Raw genomic sequence first — 21,879 nt, 5'->3', positions numbered from 1 at the left:
GAGAGTGTGTGTGCGTGCAGGGGGAGGGGCAGAGGGAGAGGAAGAGAGAGAATCCTCAAGCAGACACCCTACTCAGTATGGAGCCTGTAACAGGGTTTGATACCAGGACCCTGAGATCATGACCTGAGCCAAAATCAAGAGTCGGATGCTTAACCAAGTAAGCCACCCAGGTGCCCCTGGATGTAGTAATTTCAGGGAAGTTTGCAGTCCAGGATTTTTCCTGCTTCAGTGTTTCAGTGGCACAATATACTAGGATGGGGAAAACAAATGACAAAGCAGATTATAAAAAGTCAGGGTAGAGGAATGGGTCAGAAACAATGTCTTCAATCTGGGACATACCAAATTGGAAGCACCCAGGAGACTTAAGGAGAAAGTTGTACACAAATATATTTGGAGTAGGAAAAAATGACAGGAAAAGCCATGATGTTAATAAAACATAAATATCTATAAAATATACTAACCTGATATAATTAAATAATGTAAACCTACACAGAACTCTGAAATTTTCAGAATAAAAATAAAAGCGGGGGGGGAAACCATGGGATTCAATATTTCATTTATATACTTCAACATTAGTTTCAAGGATAGAAGATAGACTTTTATTAATAAAGGCAAGTTAGTGGGCACCTGGGTGGCTCAGCTGGTTAAGCATCTGACTCTTGATTTTGGCTCAGGTCATGATCTCAGATTTGTCAGACTGAGTCCCAAATCAGGCTCCATGCTCAGTGGGGAGTCTGCTTCTCTCCCTCTCCTCTCCCTCTGACCCTCCCCCAGACTCTCTGTATCTCTCTCTGAAATAAATATTTAGAAAAAAAAAATATATATAGGCAAGTATTAATTTCTGTAATGAATAGCATTTTTAAGATTAATAAAAAGATTTAATTGCAAAACACCAATTCAAGATTTTGTTTAAGAATACTTTTCTAAAAATGAATTTTAAAAGATTTAAAATGTAGAAGAGAAATACTTATGGGATTATAGAATTTTGAGGCATCTTAAAATCATAGTACTACTATGATGTATGAGAAAAATATAAAACCCTATTTTAAAATTCACATGATTTTCTTATTCCACTGTGAACAGCATACTAATAGCTCTAATTTCGTATCAATGAATATAGGATGGTAGTTAAAAGACTGGGGAAAGAATCTAGTATTAAAAAATTAATAATCATGATCATCCAAGTTGAAGGTTTTAAAGTCTCCAAATACATGTATGATCATCAAGCAGGACCCAATATTCACAGGAGGAAAGAAAAAAGGGACAAAAAAAAAAAAATCAAATCACCAGTATTTCTGATTTTCAGATATGAAAGAATTCACATATTAAATTTAACAACTATGGGGGCGCCTGGCTGGCTCAGTCGAAAGAGTGTGTGACTCTCAATCTCAGCGTTGTGAGTTCAAACCCCATGTCGGGTATAGAGATTACTAAAATTTTTTAAATCTAAAACAAAAATTAACAACGATGAATACTAAAGTTTCCTGAGAATAATATAAAATGTATCTACTATTGGAGATATTTGAAAAAGTAAAAATCATCTTCCAGAAATAATTCTGTATACTCTGTTGGCAACCTTTCCTTCCTTATGATTCTACAATGACAAACAGTTCATACTAGAAAAAAAACTATAAATTGTGAGTTCATTCATTTGATGTGTGTCTGTGTATCTATTAAATGCAGATACAATTAAAAATAAATTATAAATCACAATCCAGAAACAAAATTTTCTATTTTTTCTTTAAGAGTGTTACAGCTTAAAATTTATTTCATTTATTGGATAAAGATTAAGAACCTCACTTACATAATCAGAAATTTCAGTTTTAATTAATGAAAAGACTAAATGTTTACTTATTTCCTCTCTTTAGTCTCAAAAAGATCTAAAACCTACCAAGATTCTACCACACAGGAAGTTAAATCAGAAACCACAAGAAAGGGCACCTGGGTGGCTTAATTGGTTAAGTGTCTGCCTTCAGTTCAGGTCATGATCCCAAGGTTCTGGGATTGGGTCCTACATCAGGCTCCCTCCTCAGTGGGGAGTCTGCTTCTCCCTCTGCACCTCCCCCTGCTCGTGCACTCTCACTCTCTCTCACAAAAATAAATATATAAAATCTTAAAAAAAAGAAAGAAAGAAACCACAAGAAAGACAATGGCCAAAAATTCAAAATTCATAATAAATCTGATTAAGGCCTAAAACAGATTTCACTTTGCATTATCTATAAACACAGGTTTTGCTAAATTAAATATAAGATAGCACACTTTATTAAACTTAAATGGAAGGATAAAATTTTCTTCCAGTTCTTCATAAAAGTCAGCTGTAAGTCATTCAGAAGAGTCTAAGCATTTTTTTATTACTTGACTTTGTTTTCTTATTTTGCACTTAAAATAATTTCTACCATATTTTGTAATATAGAGTATCTGCTCTCCCTTAGCCTCACTACTGCTGTTGTCTTTTTATAATAATCTCTCTCAACTCTTTAATCTTTACATTCATCTTGCCCTTCTTAAATGAATTCTTCCCCCCACCCCCTCCCTCATCTTCACATCCCTCTAGCTGTTCTTTCCAGTTGCTTTCTAATTCTTTCCTTCCATAATGGCATACCTAAGAATTGTTTACTCCCACCAACCTTTATAAATCTCAATCTGGTACTTACCTCTCTGTTGTTATTACATTATTTCCCCTTATGATCTTGAGGACTTCCGTTTTTTCCTAAGATTCTTTTCATTATAAGGATCAAGAGGATGGTATGTGAAAAAAAATAGGGAAAAAGGTTTAAAACAAAACAACTTACCTTTGTAACACCATGGCCTGCTAACGACTTGACAGAAGGTTTTGAAAAAGCAAGACAAGAAAAGTCATTGGCTTTGAATGGTAGTTTGTAAAGAAGTCCAACTATATTTTCATCTTCATAATCAGAATTATCATGCTCAGATAAAGTTCTACCTCCTAGTGTTATAAGGCCACATTTTGTTCCCACTTAGTAAAAAACAAAATAAAAAGAACATGAAAATATCTGTAATTTCGAATTACTGAATAATACAAGAATGGGCAAAAATCAGTGAATAGCACGTCTTCAAATAGCTTACCATTCTTGAATTGCTCAGAAGCATTCATTAGCGCTCTTAAGTTTGGTTTTGGGACAGTCTAGAAAAAAATTAATAGTTTTAAGGATTACAAGTATCACATTTGGTAAAATAATTATAATATTCCCCATTATCAAATGAGCACCACTACACAGAGAACACAGGTTTTGGAATCATTCAAATGGAGATTCAAATCTCAGTTCTGCCATTTACAAAGCCTATATTTTCTCCTGGGATGAGGATTATGAGAGATTTAATAGCTAGTCCCAAAATGTTATTTTCCTTACCCCTAACTGATTATTATATAAATTCTTCCTCAAAAAGTTAAAAGTAAAGCTACCCTACAACCCAGCAATTGCACTACTAGGTATTTATCCAAAGAATACAAACATAGTGATCTGAAGGGGCACCTGTACCCCAACAATTTACCTTATAGTGAAAAAATTAAATTCTTTACTACAGTATTTATAAACAAATAATTGTAGAGTGAGAAAAGTCAGTGTTATTAGGGATATACTATGAACGAAAGCCTGTTTTAGATATATTTATAATATATATGTAATGTATATATTTACAATATATATGTAATGTATATATTTATAATATGTAATTGAAAAAATTTAAGAGACTTCTGTTTATAATATATCCATAATCATACTTACATATACTGAAAAATATTTTTTCCACTTACCTTTACCTTATCAGTACCTGAAAGCTATAAATTATTACTACAGAGAAAAAAAGAGAAAAAGAAATGTTTCTAACACATCAACTTTCCACTTGGAGAAAGGATTGGTAATGAGAATTCTAAGGAGAAATGTACACCTTGAAAGGATATATCTAATGAGACACAGATGGGGTTAAAGAAAAAAGTTGAGGAATTTGTATCTAAAATTCTGAGCTCATGGGGCGCCTTCGTGGCTCAGTCGGTTAAGCATCTGCCTTTGGCTCGGGTCATGATCCCAGAGTCCTGGGATCGAGTCCCACATCGTGCTCCTGGCTCTGCGGGGAGCCTGCTTCTCACTCTGACTCTCTCCCCTCTCATGCTGTTTGTTTCTCTCTCTCTCTCTCAAATAAATAAATTAATTAAATCTTTAAAAAAAAAGAAAAAAGAAAATTCTGAGCTCACAATTAGAGGATACTAAAAAATAAACTGTAACCTTTTTTCTTATTTATTTATTTCCTCAACATAATTCATTTGCACTTATAAATCTTAAACATAAAAAGGGAATATAGGGCACCTGGGTGGCTCAGTTGGTTAAGCGACTGCCTTTGGCTCAGGTCATGATCCTGGAGTCACGGGATCGAGTCCCACATCAGGCTCTCTGCTCTGCAGGGGGGTCTGCTTCTCCCTCTGACCCTCCCCCCTCTCATGTGCTCTCTCTCTCTCATTCTCTCTCTCTCAAATAAATAAATCCTTAAAAAAAAAAAGGAATATAAATTTGAGCCATATTTTTAAAAATTCATATATTTAATTATGCACATTACTTATAACATTCCATTATACAGAATTCCATCTGTCTGCTCATTTATTCACATTCAAAAAATACTAAATTGCTTCTTCCAAGCAAGACTTTATTCTAGGTGTTCCAGGAGATGCACAATTACATTTCCTAACATCCAGTAGCTTATAATGATACAGGGGCTTTAAAATGAATATTTAAATAAGAATGAAATATTAAATTTTAGAATCTGATACAAAGATTGAGTAGATATTTTTAAAAACTATAATATAAAAGATTTCTGAAATTGGACATTTTACCATATGGGTACGAAGAGCCTCTACTTCTAGAGCTGATTATTATTTTAGGCAAAACATGTATTCTTCACTTAGATAAAGTTTTAACTAAACTCCTAATGGAATTATTTTGAAAACACAGTGGAATACCTTTGCAATATAAATTTTGAGAATTTACATTTCTGAATTTCCACAATTTCTAATATTATTTTAGTCTAAATGTACAACAAAGGATAGAAATAGAGAAAAAAGTATTTTGTAAAACTATATGTTACCAAGGGAAAAAATGTCCGCAATAATTGAATCCACTAAAGATTTCATTTAGGCATGAGTATTATAAACGTCATATTGAGAAAGAAAGAAAGAAAGAAAAGTCATGTTAAGATAATTTAAAACTCACAGTAAAAATCCTTATCCTTGACCAAATATCTTATTTCCTCCATTATGGAAAAGCTTTTCCCAATATAATTTTCCTGTCATTATGTATTTTCCAGTTCATCTTTTTCAGCCTCCACCTTCAGTATTTACCAGAGTAAAAAAAAAAAAAAATTCAACTCGTCATATTTCTACAAAATGGTTTGTTCTGACCAACTTTCCATTACAAACATAAAATGATGATAGGTAGGCCACTGCTAAATTTTAAGAGTAAATAATATACAAACTAAATTCAGAGCAGGAAAACAAATTTCACAAGAGTACTTTACCTTGATATCAAAATTAAAGTCTTCATCATCTGATGTAGGCCATGAATCATCAGTACCAGGTTTAATGGAAATACTTTAGAGCAAAAACATACAACAAAAACAAGTTATTAAAAAGAAAAATCGAATGAAAGGTCAGCTATTTACTGAATGAAGTTTCTTGATATACTTAAAATTTGGCCTCTGTTTTTGTTAAGTTTTTATTTTAAATCCTATATCATTAACATACAAGTGCTATATTAGTTTCATGTATACAATATAATGATAGGGCAATTCCATACATCACCCAGTGCTCATCATGACAAGTGCATTCCTTAATCTCGGTCTCCTATTTCACCCATTCCCCCACCCATCTCCCCTCTGGTAACCATCAATTTGTTCTCTATCGTTAAGAGTCTGTTTCTTGGTTTGTCTTTTTTTTTCCCTTTGCTCATTTTTATTGTTTCTTAAATTCTACATATGAGCAAAATCATATGGTATTTGTCTTTCTCTGACTGACTTCACTTAGCATAATACTCTCTAGTTCCACCCATTTCGTTGCAAATGGCAAGATTTCATTCTTTTCTATGCCTGAATAATATTCCATTGTGTATGTATATCACTTCTTTACCCATTCATCTATCAATGGACACTTGGGCTGACTCTTGTAAATAATGCTGCAGTAAACACAGGGGTGCATGTATCCCTTTGAATTGGTGTTTCCGTATTTTTTGGTAAATACCCACTAGTGCAACTACTCAATTACGGGGTAGTTCTATTTTTAACTTTTTGAGGAAACTCCATACTGTTTCCTACAGTGGCTGCACCAGTTTGCATTCCCACCAACAATCCAAGAGGGTTCCTTTTCCTCCACATCTTCACCAACACTTGTTTCTTGTGTTTTTGATTTTAGTCATTCTGACAGGTGTGCAGTGGTGTCTCATTGTAGTTTTGATTTGCATTTCCCTGATGATGAGTGATGTTGAGCATCCTCTTATGTGCCTGTTGACCATCTGTATGTTTTCTTTGGAAAAATGTCTGTTCATGTCTTCTGATCATTTTTCAACTGGGTTGTGTTTTGGGTGTTGAGTTCTATCAGTTCTTTATATTTGTATACTAACCCTTTATCAGATATGTCATTTGCAAAGATCTTCTCCTATTCATAGGTTGCCTTTTCATTTTGTGGGCTGATTCCTTCACTGTGCAAAAGCTTTTGATTTTGATGTAGTCCCAATAGTTTATTTTTGCTTTTATTGCTCTTGCCTCAGGAGACATTAGAGAAAAAACAAACAAACAAACAAAAACAACAAACCACTGCTACAGCCAATATCAGAGAGATTACTGCTTGTGCTCTCTTCAAGTATTTTTATGATTTCAGGTGTCACATTTAGGTCTTAAACCCATTTTTGAGTTTATTTTTAAAGAAAGTGGTCCAGTTTCATTCTTTTGCATGTAGCTGTCCAGTTCTCCCAACACCATTTGTTGAAAAGACTGCTTTTTCTCCATTGGATATTCTTTCCTGCTTTGTCAAAGATTAATTGACCATATAGTTATGGATTTATTTCTGGGGTTTTCTGTTCTATTCCACTGATCTATATCTGTTTTTTTGCCAGTATCATACTGTTTTGATGACTACAGCTTTGTAATATAACTTGAAAACTGGAATTGTGATACTTCCAATTTGTTTTTCAATATTGCTTTGGCTATTCGAGGTCTTCAGTGGTTCCATACAAATTTTAGGATTGTTTGTTCTAGTTCTGTGAAAAATGTTGGTATTTTAATAGGCATTGCATTAAATCTGTAGATTGCCTTGGGTAGTATAGACATTTTAACAATATGCGTTTTTCCCATCCATGAGCATGCAACGTCTTTCCACTTCTTCTGTCTTAACACAATTTCTGTCATCAATGTTTTATAGTTGTTAGAGTACAGGTCTTTCAAAATTTGGACTCTGTTTTGGGCACCTGGGTGGCTCAGTCGTTAAGCGTCTGCCTTCAGCTCAGGTCATGATCCCAGGGTTCTGGGATCGAGTCCCGCATCAGGCTCCCTGCTCGGCAGGAGGCCTGCTTCTCCCTCTCCCACACCCCCTGCTTGTGTTCCTGCTCTCGCTGTCTCTCTCTCTGTTAAATAAATAAATAAAATCTTAAAAAAAAAAAAATTTGGTCTCTGTTTTTAAAAAGGTTTTCGTTATCTATCTTGCCTCCACCTCTCCGAAGATGTGAAATCCCTAGTAAAGACTCAGTCTTAGTTCTCATAACTAAGAGTGACAGGCAAGGAATTCTCTGAAATGTTTCAAAGTTAATTGTTCAAAAGTTAACCACAATGAATTATCACCTTACACCTGTCAGAATGGCTAGAATCAAAAACACAAAAAACAAATGTTGAGGATGTAGAGAAAAAGGAACCCTTGTGCACTGGTGATGGGGATCGAAAATGGTGTGAAAAACAGTATGGAGGTTCCTTGAAATATTAAAAATAGAAATACCGTATGATCCAGTAATTCCATTACTAGTTACTTACTTTCCCAAAGAAAATGAAAACACTAATTTGAAAAGATATATGCACCCCCATGTTTACTGCAGCATTATTTACAACAGCCAATATATGGAAACAACCCAAGTGTCCATCAACAGATGTATCTCTTACAAACACACACACACACATATACACACAGAGGAATGTTACTCAGCCATAAAAAAGAATATGATCTTGCCATTTGCAACAATGTAGATGTACCTAGAGGATATTATGCTAAGTGAAATAGTCAGAGAAAGACAAATACTATATGATTTCACTTATATGTAGAATCTAGAAAGCAGAACAAATGAACAAACAAAAAGCAGAAACAGACCCAGAAAGAGAGAGAATTCTGTATTGCCAGAAGGGAAGGAGGTGGGGGACGGACGAAATGGGTGAAGGGGAATGGGAGGTTCAGGATTTCAGTTATAGTAAGTCACAGGGATACAAGTACAGCATAGGGAATATAGTCAATGGTATTGTAATAGCATTATGCAGTAACAGATAGTAGCTACACTTGTGGTAAGCATGGTGTAACATATAGAGTTGTTCAAGCACTACCTTGTACACCTGAAACTAACATAACATCTTGTGTCAACTATGCTTCAATTAAAAGAAAGAAATATATAAATGTTAAAGAACAAATTTATGTTATTAGTGGGAATACTATTCCCAGATTAAAAGATTAAAAATTATAAGGTTCAAATTTTTTCCTTCACTGGTCCTGCCTTATTTAGGTCTACATAAACGAGCAAGACCTTAAAAACCTTCATAGGCACTCAGATACCCAAGAAGAGAGACTGCTATAAAAACAGAGTCCGGGTGGCTGTGCCTCTATTTCCCTATACACTGCCTAATATTTTCTTTCTGTGAGTTCCCACACCTATTATCACTCTTCTGCAGGGCTCAGTGGTACTCTCCAACCTTTAAGTCTTTAGTCTATGAAAGCACAGACTCCCAAAACAAGGATAGGCTCAAATGTCCAAGAGTAGGAGCCATTTCCTGCTCCTGGAGAACAAGCAAAATGGAGTTTCAGTCATCCATGGAGTCATCTCAACGTAGACATGTTACCAACTACCCAAATAAAACTCTGTTACTGATTTGACAGCCAGTCGTACCCCACCAAACCCTACATGTACATGGGCAGGGCATCAGAGAATTAAAAGAGGTGGAGTGAGGAGACCGCTACCTTGGGCCATACATCTATGTTGTGTAGAATCTCCATTGCGCCTATTACCCAAGAGGATCTAAGCCACTCTCTGTAAGTTGGGGTGGAAGTAGATGATATCACATTCTTATATGCTGTAAAAAGATTCTTCCCAGTGGCTCAAATGATTTTAATATCTCTCAACAGAAAACCTGAAGTATGCTAGTTCATTCAATTAAACCAACAAACAAAAAAGCTGCTCAAGATTCTCTTCAACCCTCTATTTTAATATGCCTTTCTAAACAACTCCCAATATCCTATGTCCTTCATTCCTTTGTGTGTGTGTGTGTGTATCCTTCATTCCTATAATTCATCTTTATCTAACTTATCATAAACCCCAATATTTTGACATCTTTTCTAAAACTATCCAAACCAGTGTTATTCTTCTTGAAACTTGGCCTCTCCTGCTAATTCCTTCCTTACCCCCCTTCACTGTGTTCACAAGACCCCCTCCCCATCTTTCAATTATTAAAACATTTACCTACAAGATGAGAAAAAAGGAAAAAACCTGAATTTAAATCTCATTTCTGTCACTTATCATATCCAAATAAGTCACTGTTAATCTCTTTTGAGTTTCAAATTCTCCATTTAAACAACCACTTGGTGAGGATGTTGAACATAGGTTGCAGTACCAGAGGGTATTTTGATTAATTCATCTCTAAGATTCCTTAAGATCCTGAAATTCTATGTGCTTTTGATTTTGTCTATAGAAAAACAGAGACTATTTAGCTGGCAGAAATGGAAACAATTAATGGACTAAAAGAAACACCAAGAAAAGCAGAGAACAAAGTAAAAAAAAAAAATCAAGAAAAGATTATAGAAAAGTCATGGAGAAAAAGAAAAAGGTCTACAAAAAAAAGAAGAAGCTTCAAAGAACTAGTCAAGGGTACTAGCCTAGGGAAAACTAGACTGGGAAGTCAGTAAGTAGAGAATCATTTAGAAATATCCTCTAAATAGATGATAAATTTAATTAATGCAACATGGTCTACACCTAGATTACATATCCTTCACTTCTGGAAAAATCATTCATCTCAAGGACAGCAGACATCACTATATCTAAGAATTTGCCTGATTAGGTCTTGCTTATGTAAAAGCTATGTACTGTGGCCATCGGTAACTGAGATCCACCCTAAAATCTTTGACAGTAAAAACAACAGACTAGTTACCACTGCAGTAATTACCTCTAGTTATCACTAGTTGTCAAATATATTAGGACAAATGCTTGAACTAACCTGGTTTCTTAAGAAAACTCTAAATCAGGATTAACACATAACTGAATATGACTGAGTTGATCTGACTAGGATCTGTATCTTAATCCCAGTGCTGCTGAGGGACAAAAGAAGGGAGATGGGAGTCACACAGGCTGACAGTCAAATCATGGGTCTGCTACTCATTAACTATGTAATCACAGGTCAATTAATCAACCTCCCTGCACCACAGCTGACTAATAAAAAATAGGCTATAATAGCAGAGCTACTTTGTGAAGCTATTGTAATGACTATATAAGTAATAAGTGTCAAGTACATAATAGTGTCTAGCCCAGAGCAGAACTCAACAAATGCTTTTCTCTGCATTCCCTTAGTTAACACATAATTTGAAAGACTCCATAAAAATCCTACCTGCTTAAAGACTCTTCTTCAGAATTCTTATCTGCCACTAAAGAAAAAAGCAAAATATATTTTATTTTTATTTTTTTTTTAAGATTTTATTTATTTTTATTTGAGAGAGAGAGAATGAGAGAGAGCATGAGAGGGAGGAGGGTCAGAGGGAGAAGCAGACTCCCTGCCAAGCAGGGAGCCTGATGCGGGACTCGATCCCGGGACTCCAGGATCATGACCTGAGCCGAAGGCAGTCGCTTAACCAACTGAGCCACCCAGGCGCCCGCAAAATACATTTTAAATCAACAATAGAAAAATACAGAATATTAAAAGTATAAGACTGATGATTTGTTAAAAAGTATTCCTTCAAGATCACACCTGGAAACCACACTGGAATGAGTATTAATTATATTATTGGTAGGCAGTTAATGCATTAAGAAATCTTACTTTCTCCTCTACATTTACCAAATGCAAGAAAAGAATGGTATTTATCAGAATTTGATACCTCCAAGTGAATGTTTATAATGACCATAATTGTAACCAAACCCTATGAGACTGACAGAAAACGGTATCATTAGCAGAATCATTATCATAGACCGACAATGTCAAACCTAAATAACATGATTCTTCTGGACTTCCACTACTAGGAGCAGTTAAAAGAGACTGCATTTATTTTGCTGTAACACAACAGAACTTCTCCAGCTCTTCAGCAGAGACTGTTAAGTTTAGGATGAAACATCTCATCACAAACTTTGGTCTATAGCCACTGTACTTTGCAGCATGGCAAAACATAGCAAACAGACTCTCTCTGGCCTTATTTCCAATTGCAGGTAAGTATGAAAGATTTTAGTGATTTTAGTGATTCTGGTTTTATAAAGTATAACCTCTTGAGACTATCTACTTTCATTGCTAGAGAGTCTATCTGGACCCATCTCTTAGACCAGAATGGTACCAATGGTTAGTGCTAGGTAGTAGTACATGATGTCATTGTTCTCAACCCTCCCCATTATGTGACAAATGTCTATAGAAATCACACTTTTTCAGTCTGTAAGGCATATGTTATCAGATCCTACACTGATGAACACAAAACAAAACAAAGGACAAAGAATATCTTGAATCACTACATTCAATTACCTTGGAATTTTAATTTTTTAAACATTCAAGAAGAGGGGCGCCTGGGTGGCTCAGTCAGTTAAGCGGTTAAGCATCTGCCTTCAGCTCAGGTCATGATCTCAGGGTCCTGACATCGAGCCCCACATCGGGCTCCCTGCTCAGTGGGGGTGTCTGCATCTCCCTCTCCCTCTGCCCCTCCCCCTCCTCGAGTTCTCTCTCTCTCTCTCAAATAAATAAATAAAATCTTTAAAAAAATAAAATAAAATAAAAATAAAATAAAAAATAAACATTCAAGAAGATATCCACTGTATGATTGCAACTATATGACATTCTGGAAAAAGCAAAACTTTTCAAGTTAGGAGTTAAGGGTTGCGGCAAAAGGAGGGATGAATAGGCACAGCACAGAGGACTTTTAAGGCAGTGAAACTATTCCATGTCATTATACATTTGTTAAAACCAATAGAATGTACAACACCAAGACTGCACCGAAATGTAAATTATGGACTTTGGATGATAAAGATGAGTTAATGTAAATAAAACAATGTATCCCTGTGGTACAGGATGTTGACAACAGGGGAGGCTATGCATGTATGGGAACATGGGGTAAATGGAAACTCTGTACTTTCTGCTATATTTTGCTGTTAACTTGAAAATGTTCTAAAAAGTAAGGTCTATTTATCGTGAAGGAAAAAAAAGGTATCCATTAAGCCTGCTATCACCATGTATTAAAGTAAGATACAGCCACTGTGAAAATTAAGATAAAGACCGAAGTAACAGAATACAGGTATTATCCACCAAATTGAAGTATATGAAAATACATAAAGCAAATAATTTTAATTGCATACTTAGGCAAGAAAATAATTGACAATTATATAATCGAATCTTATAAACAGGGATTCACTATCATATGAAACAAAACTGGATTATCTATATAATTAAGAATTTTTATTCTAATTTTAAATCAGAAACCATTGTTTAATCTAAGAATCATAATGAAAGTTTAATAAAGTAAAAAAAACAGATTATAATTACCTAATGTTGCCCCAGTAATTTATGTACAAATACCTGTTAAATATTCACCAAAAGTCAAAAAAGTAACCAGCACTTCATTTAATACAGATCATGCTACTGAAACCAGTACCATGTGATACCATCATATTTCTTGCTGTTAAAATAAAATCTTAAAACAACAACAAAAATTAAGTCAGGGCTATAATTCCTATGCAAAAAAGATTCCGTAGAGCGGGCCAAAGACTGCCACCATTAGATCCCACTTGAATGGCTGGCCCTTGGTTGGTATCCGGGAACTTGGATTTTGGGAGGGTTCCCACCATTCCATAGCTGGTAAGAGTGGCTGTGCCTAAGTGTTGGTACAAACCAGGTGTCTTATCCTGTATACTTGATTTCCTTCAGGGAGCCTGGAATTTTGGTATACGCTAGGGAGAAGATGCCTACATGATTATCATTTCAAGAAAACTTCAGGCACTGAGTCTCTACAAGATTCTTGTACTGGCAGACAACATTTCATATGTGTTGTCATAATTTGATGCTGGAGGAATTAAGCACATAACTTGATGCTGGAGGAATTAAGCACAGCCATAGGCAGAGGATTCTTAGAAGCCTGCACTTGGTTTCCTCTAGACTTCACTCCATGCACCTTTCCTCTGTGCTGATTTTGCTTTGTATCCTTTCACCGTAAACCAAAGGCATGAGTACAAATATGCTAAGACCTGTGAGTTCTTCTAGTGAATAACCAAATCTGGGTGTCGTTCTGGGAATCTCTAATACAACTGCATTATATGAAATTTTTATGATTTGGGTTAATATTTTATACATGATTACAGTCAGACGGTTATTTCACAGAACACCTTTCCTTGAATCTGGTTTTCTTAGTATCTGCCTTGGAGATTCCTGTTTTTCTATACCCATCTGAATAAAGGCATAAAAAGAAGAGATGACATAATGATCGGAAAATAATGTCAAACAAGCAACAATCTTATTTTAATCAGGAAAAAAAAAGAGAATCCTGATGATTACCAAAATGTTCTACAGTATAAAATTTCCTATAAAAAAATGAAAAGATCACATAAATTTTCTCCAACTAAATAGGGATTAATTCAGGGCGCATGGATGGCTCAGTGTTTAAGCGTTTGACTTCAGCTCGGGTCATGGTCCCAGGGTCCTGGGATTGAGCCCCACATCGGGCTCCCTGCTCAGCGGGAAGCTTGCTTCTCCCTCTCCCATTCCCCCTAGTTGTGTTCCCTCTCTCGCTGTGTCTCTCTCTGTCAGATAAATAAAAAAAAATCTTAAAGAAAATAAATACATAAATAAATAGGGCTTAATACCATTTTTATGGTAGTTCTGAATCAATAAGGTAACTGGGATAATTATAGAAAAATATGTAACTATCATACACAGTTTAACAACACACTATTGATTATAGAGTTTTGTTTCCAGTCTTTTCCTTAATTTCTTACAGAATTAAAAGCATATCTCACCTATTAAAGGCAGTTGTCGACAAACTAGTCAAAAAGCCAAAAACAGGATGCCTGTGTGGCTCAGTCGTTAAGCGTCTGCCTTCGGCTGAGGTCATGATCCCAGGATCCTGGGATCGAGTCCCACATCGGGCTCCCTGCTCTGCGGGAAGCCTGCTTCTCCCTCTCCCACTCCTCCTGCTTGTGTTCCTGCTCTTGCTATCTCTCTGTGTGTCAAGTAGATAAATAAAATCTTAAAAAAAAAAAAAAAGCCAAAAATACTCCATCCAAAATATGAGTTATCCGCTTCACCCTGAAAATAGTGGATTTGATCATTAAAGATCAATAGGGCTCATTTGGGGGAAAACAAAGTGAGTTATCTTATATACATAGATGGTTAAAAACTTGATAATCTAATTGGCCACATATTCTTGTTAAGTCACAGTTTACCAATTTCTGGAAAAAAATATAAAAGCATGTCACATTAAAAGTGTATCAGATAAAAATTTCTGACAATCCAGAAAATGCTTTCAGTCTTGGCAGACCATCATCACTAACTTTGTCACTGTGATACAGATACAAAGAAATTTAGCACAAGAAACTAATAAAATATGAGATACACTTTAGATTAGGTAGCCCATTACCTTAGAAGGAAATACACATATATGTCAAACATACATATGGTAGAAATGTGTTCTAATAGTGTTGGATTCCAAGACAATTTTCCTTAGCGCTTTCTTTAGAGATGAAATTCAGAAAGGAGCAGTAGAAGTGGAGATATTAGAAGAAGGCAAATGAAAAGAGGATCAAGAGAGACAGCACTAACCAAAATAGTCAGGTATTGACTGTTTTTACTGACACAGAATTCCTAAACTAGTGAGACTAGTATATTCAGTGTATCACCTTATATTTTCTCCTCGGTATTATACTAGTTTTCTGCAATAAAATATTTAAAAGAGGTCAAAAGGCTCCAAACTGCAGGTCTGTAAACTATTTCTGATCAAACTTTAAAACACTCAAAATACAGCTGCATCATGATTCCATATCAGATATAGGGCCTGACAGTGGCTTCCTGCCTGTTGCTGTTTTTGTTTTCGTATTCATCCAGAAGAGTGTATCAAGGACTTGAAGAAAAACTCAAGTATCTCCACCAGAAACAGGTAAGAAAGACAACACTTTTCCTCACACTTGACTCCTAGGTTTTGACAGTTATGGAAAAATGTTGGCAAGTCTACTCACCAGGCTAGACCATTTTCCCTTGACCCTGTCTGGGTAGACACTGCAGTTACAAAAAAGTTACATAGGACCTTACTTGATGTGTTATTTTTCCATATTTGGACATAGAAAGTACCAATCATGTAAATAATAGATCGTACAACTCAAAAATTCTTTTGAAAAGGTTACCACCAAAGAGCTTTTAAAAGTTAAATCCAACTTTCTTTTCAGTAATTTCTTTCTTTTCAGTAATACGCCTCCTTGAAATATTTTTTTAATTTTTTCACCATCACTTCCTCTAATTCCTCTCTTACATTTCCCCAGTCACTCCTTAGTCTTCTCTACTAACTCCTACTCCTCCATCCACCCTTATATTTTGGTATTCTCAGGGTTTGTTCACTGGCCTCCTTCTCATTCTATATGTTTCTCCACCATGGACAAGCTCAATCTTTGTCCAAGCTATCACTTTGCTTAATAATTCTAATCAGATTATTTCAAATCTGCACCTCCAACCTTGAAGCTCTACCTCCAGCTAGAAACCTCCTAGTATTCGATTATCCAATTACTGAAAATATACTACATGGACATTCCATCAAATTCAACATATACAGAAAAAAACCTGGTCTTCCCTACTCCCACCGCTCTCCACTCTTCATCCGATAAAGTCCTACTCATTCTTCATGTCCAATTTAAATGCCAGTGTTCAACCTGGAAACATATGAATCTTCTTAGATTTCCTCTCTCCCCTAACTTTTTACATTCAATAATCACGAAATCATATTAACTATACTTCTTTTCTGTCTCTGCTTTATATTTCCCCTGCCACTGCCCTACTCAAACATGAGCTCTTAACTGATGACTTCCAGAGGGGAAAAAAAAGCCACCAACTATTATGGTTATTTCTTAAATTAATAAAAAATTTTTAAGCAAAATGAATGAGAAAGGGGGCACGTGGGTGGCTCAGTCAGTTAAGCATCTGCCTTCAGCTCAGGTCATGGTCTCAGGGTCCTGGGGTCAAGCCCCGCATCGGGCTCCCTTTTCAGCAGGGAGTCTGCTTCTCCCTCTCCCTCTGCCCCTGCCCCTCTGCCCCACTGTGCTCTCTCTCTCTCTCTCTCAAATAAATAAAATCTTTAAAAAAAAATTGTTTAAATTTTAAAAAACGAGAAAGACATAAGGCCTAGAAAAAGAACAACATTTTAAATTGAATAAACTGAGCCTCCTGACTTTTTCAGTATAGAAGGGTGAAAATTTCATAATGGACTGATACTAGGCTAAGGAAATATAAGCTTCCTTTGTCTTCCAGTCTCTTTACATGGTTTCCTTCAATATATCCTCCACATGAGGGGCCAGCAAACTACGGCCACAGGCCAAGTCCGACCTGCCATCTGGTTCTGTAAATAAAGTTTTATTGGAGCTCAGTCACATCTATTCACCTATATATTGCTATGGCTGCTTTCACCCTACAATGGTAATTGGAGTTGAGAAACCACATGGCCTAAAATAGTCACAATCTGGCCCTTTAAAAAAAAGCTTGGTGATCCCTATTTTATGCCATAACCAGAGGGCCCTAATTCAAATCTAATCTTATTACCCTTCTGCTTCAAATTCTCCAATGAATCCCTGCATCAAATACTGCTGGCTCCCTCCCCAATGGCCATTCCGTAATTCTTCATTCTTGCTGGAGAACTACAACTTTATTTGGATATTTGTTGTCCCCATACAGAAAGAAGGTGGCCTCACCCCAGCTTCAAAATGAGAAATGATTATTCTAAGCTATTCACAGTACCTGATTTACCAGTGACTGGTTTAGGAACAAGCATGCGATACACCCTAGCCTAGAAAATGTTAGAGGAAATTCACTGCAAGCCTCTGAGTTTTCTTCTTATTTAAAAGAAACATATAGGGGGGACCTCGGTGGCTCAGTCGTTAAGCGTCTGCCTTCAGCTCAGGTCACGATCCCAGGGTGCTGGGTGCTCCGCAGGAAGCCTGCTTCTCCCTCTCCCACTCCTCCCGCTTGTGTTCCCTCTCTCGCTGTCTCTCTCTCTCTGTCAAATAAATGGATAAAATCTTAAATAAATTAATTAGTTAATTAATGAAAGAAACATATAAAGAAAAACAGTCCTTCCAGTCATTGGATATTGTCATGTGAGACTAGGCCTGGAGCTGTTGCTAATTAGCCAACCAGGAAGGGAGACATAAAATACTGCCAACCTCAAAGCTGAAAAAGAGACAACTGGGACCCTGATGACATCACTGAAGCATCAAAACAATTCTAGTTCCTATTGTTTTAGTCACTGTTTTGTTTTGGTTTTTTTTTAGATTTATTTATTTGAAAGAGAGAGAAAGAAAGGAAGCGTGCCATAGAGTGCAAGAATGGGAGGAAGGGCAGAGGAAGAGAATCTTCAAGCCCACTCCGTGCTGAGCACGGAGCCCAACGTGATGTGGGGCTTGATCTCATGACCCGAGACTGTGTAAAACCAAGAGTCAACACTTAACTGACTAAGCCACCCAGGTGCCCCTGTTTTAGTCACTGTTATAAGTCACCTATTATTTGCAGCTAAAAGCATTTTACCTGATAAAGTTACCAAGGTCTACAGGGTAAGATCTACTCCTTTCCATACGACTGAAAAACTTTCATAAGCTTGCCTTAGCTAAGTATTCACCTCATTGCAACCATTCCCATAGCACACTTTTTGTACTGGCAAAACTGAACTGCTCATAAATCCTCCAAAGTTCACTCGTACATCTTAGCCTTTGCACTGCTGTTCCGTCTGCAAAACATGTCATCTTTTTTTTTTTTTAATTTTTTATTCTTATGTTAATCCCCATACATTACATCATTAGTTTTAGATGAAGTGTTCCATGATTCATTGTTTGTGCATAACACCCAGTGCTCCATGCAGAATGTGCCCTCCTCAATACCCACCACCAGGCTAACCCATCCTCCCACCCCCCTCCCCTCTAGAACCGTGTTTGTTTTTCAGAGTCCATCGTCTCTCACGGTTCGTCTCCCCCTCCAATTTCCCCCGCTTCATTCTTCCCCTCCCGCTACCTTCTTCTTCTTCTTCTTCTTTTTTTTTTTTTTCTCAACATATATTGCATTATTTGTTTCAGAGGTACAGATCTGAGATTCAACAGTCTTGCACAATTCACAGCGCTTACCAGAGCACATACCCTCCCCAGTGTCTATCACCCAGTCACCCCATCCCTCCCACCCCACCCCCCACTCCAACAACCCTCAGTTTGATTCCTGTGATTAAGAATTCCTCATTATCAGTGAGATCATATGATACATGTCTTTCTCTTTTTGACTTATTTCACTCAACATAATACCCTCCAGTTCCATCCATGTCGTTGCAAATGGCAAGATCTCATTCCTTTTGATGGCTGCATAATATTCCACTGTATATATATACCACATCTTCTTTATCCATTCATCTGTCGATGGACATCTTGGCTCTTTCCACAGTTTGGCTATTGTGGACATTGCTGCTATAAACATCGGGGTGCACGTACCCCTTCGGATCCCTACTTTTGTATCTTTGGGGTAAATACCCAGTAGTGCAATTGCTGGATCATAGGGTAGCTCTATTTTCAACTTTTTGAGGAACCTCCATACAGTTTTCCAGAGTGGCTGCACCAGCTTGCATTCCCACCAACAGTGTAGGAGGGTTCCCCTTTCTCCGCATCCCCGCCAACATCTGTCATTTCCTGACTTGTTAATTTTAGCCATTCTGACTGGTGTGAGGTGGTATCTCATTGAGGTTTTGATTTGGATTTCCCTGATGCTGAGCGATATTGAGCACTTTTTCATGTGTCTGTTGGCCATTTGGATGTCTTTTTTGGAAAAATGTCTGTTCATGTCTTCTGCCCATTTCTTGATTGGATTCTTTGTTCTTTGGGTGTTGAGTTTGATGAGTTCTTTATAGATTTTGGATACTAGCCCTTTATCTGATATGTCATTTGCAAATATCTTCTCCCATTCTGTTGGTTGTCTTTTGGTTTTGTTGACTGTTTCCCTTGCTTTGCAAAAGCTTTTTATCTTGATGAAGTCCCAATAGTTCATTTTTGCCCTTGCTTCCCTTGCCTTTGGCGATGTTTCTAGGAAGAAGTTGCTTCGGCTGAGGTCAAAGAGGTTGCTGCCTGTGTTCTCCTTTAGGATTTTGATGGACTCCTGTCTCACATTGAGGTCTTTCAACCATTTGGAGTCTATTTTTGTGTGTGGTGTAAGGAAATGGTCCAGTTTCATTCTTCTGCATGTGGCTATCCAATTTTCCCAACACCATTTGTTGAAGAGACTGTCTTTTTTCCATTGGACATTCTTTCCTGCTTTGTCAAAGATGAGTTGACCATAGAGTTGAGGGTCCATTTCTGGGCTCTCTATTCTGTTCCACTGATCTATGTGTCTGTTTTTGTGCCAGTACCATGCCGTCTTGATGATGACAGCTTTGTAATAGAGCTTTAAGTCCGGAATTGTGATGCCGCCGGCTTTGCTTTTCTTTTTCAATATTCCTCTGGCTATGCGGGGTCTTTTCTGATTCCATACAAATTTTAGGATGATTTGTTCCATTTCTTTGAAAAAAGTGGATGGTATTTTGATGGGGACTGCATTGAATGTGTAGATTGCTCTAGGTAGCATTGACATCTTCACAATATTTGTTCTTCCAATCCATGAGCATGGAACGTTTTTCCATTTCTTTGTGTCTTCCTCAATTTCTTTCATGAGTATTTTATAGTTTTCTGAGTATAGATCCTTTGTCTCTTTGGTTAGATTTATTCCTAGGTATCTTATGGTTTTGGGTGCAATTGTAAATGGGATGGACTCCTTAATTTCTCTTTCTTCTGTCTTGTTGTTGGTGTATAGGAAAGCCACTGACTTCTGTGCATTAATTTTATATCCTGCCACTTTACTGAATTCCTGTATGAGTTCTAGCAGTTTTGGGGTGGAGTCTTTTGGGTTTTCCACATAAAGTATCATATCATCTGCAAAGAGTGAGAGTTTGACTTCTTCTTTGCCAATTTGGATGCCTTTGATTTCTTTTTGTTGTCTGATTGCTGTGGCTAGGACTTCCAATACTATGTTGAATAGCAGTGGTGATAGTGGACATCCCTGCCGCGTTCCTGACCTTAGGGAGAAAGCTCTCAGTTTTTCCCCATTGAGAATATTTGCTGTGGGTTTTTCATAGATGGCTTTTATGATATTGAGGTATGTACCCTCTATCCCTATACTCTGAAGAGTTTTGATCAAGAAAGGATGCTGTACTTTGTCAAAAGCTTTTTCTGCATCTATTGAGAGGATCATATGATTCTTGTTCTTTCTTTTGTTAATGTATTGTATCACATTGATTGATTTGCAGATGTTGAACCAACCTTGCAGCCCAGGGATAAATCCCACTTGGTCATGGTGAATAATCCTTTTAATATACTGTTGGATCCTATTGGCTAGTATTTTGGTGAGAATTTTTGCATCCATGTTCATCAGGGATATTGGTCTGTAATTCTCCTTTTTGTTGGGGTCTTTGTCTGGTTTTGGGATCAAGGTAATGCTGGCCTCATAAAATGAGTTTGGAAGTTTTCCTTCCGTTTCTATTTTTTGGAACAGTTTCAGAAGAATAGGTATTAATTCTTCTTGAAATGTTTGGTAGAATTCCCCTGGGAAGCCATCTGGCCCTGGGCTTTTGTTTTTTGGGAGATTTTTGATGACTGCTTCAATTTCCTTAGTGGTTATAGGTCTGTTCAGGTTTTCTATTTCATCCTGGTTCAGTTTTGGTAGTTGATACATCTCTAGGAATGCATCCATCTCTTCCAGGTTATCTGATTTGCTGGCATAGAGTTGCTCATAATATGTTCTTATAATTGTTTGTATTTCTTCGGCGTTGGTTGTGATCTCTCCTCTTTCATTCATGATTTTGTTGATTTGGGTCATTTCTCTTCTCTTTTTGATAAGTCTGGCCAGGGGTTTATCAATCTTGTTAATTCTTTCAAAGAACCAGCTCCTAGTTTCGTTGATCTGTTCTACTGTTCTTTTAGTTTCTATTTCATTGATTTCTGCTCTGATCTTTATGATTTCTCTTCTCCTGCTGGGTTTAGGCTTTATTTGCTGTTCTTTCTCCAGCTCCTTTAGGTGTAGGGTTAGGTTGTGTACTTGAGACCTTTCTTGTTTCTTGAGAAAGGCTTGTATTGCTATATACTTTCCTCTTAGGACTGCCTTTGCTGCATCCCAAAGATTTTGAACAGTTGTGTTTTCATTTTC

The 21,879-nt window shown here is 36.7% G+C and overlaps 2 protein-coding genes across 2 annotated transcripts in view; both read right to left on the bottom strand.

Annotated features, from left to right (window-relative positions):
- The window catches only part of LOC129045737 (ankyrin repeat domain-containing protein 26-like), a 116,697-nt gene that overhangs the window by 79,503 nt on the left and 15,315 nt on the right, over nucleotides 1-21,879 (bottom strand).
- LOC135364490 (ankyrin repeat domain-containing protein 26-like) overlaps nucleotides 1-21,879 on the bottom strand; it is a 34,659-nt gene that overhangs the window by 7,494 nt on the left and 5,286 nt on the right. Inside the window, exons 2-4 of the mRNA XM_064591961.1 lie at nucleotides 5,527-5,599; nucleotides 3,088-3,145; nucleotides 2,793-2,977 (exon numbers count right to left, since the gene is read on the bottom strand). Of these exons, the coding sequence (XP_064448031.1) occupies nucleotides 2,793-2,977; nucleotides 3,088-3,145; nucleotides 5,527-5,599 (316 nt within the window). The remainder of the gene's footprint in view (nucleotides 1-2,792; nucleotides 2,978-3,087; nucleotides 3,146-5,526; nucleotides 5,600-21,879) is intronic.

The sequence above is a fragment of the Mirounga angustirostris genome, unplaced genomic scaffold (assembly GCF_029215605.1).
Source record: "Mirounga angustirostris isolate CCGP_5_RB_7025 unplaced genomic scaffold, mMirAng1.0.hap1 SCAF_5, whole genome shotgun sequence".
Classification (NCBI taxonomy): domain Eukaryota; kingdom Metazoa; phylum Chordata; class Mammalia; order Carnivora; family Phocidae; genus Mirounga; species Mirounga angustirostris.
Note: the sequence above shows the minus strand (reverse complement) of the source record. Positions and strands in the feature narration are given on the sequence as shown.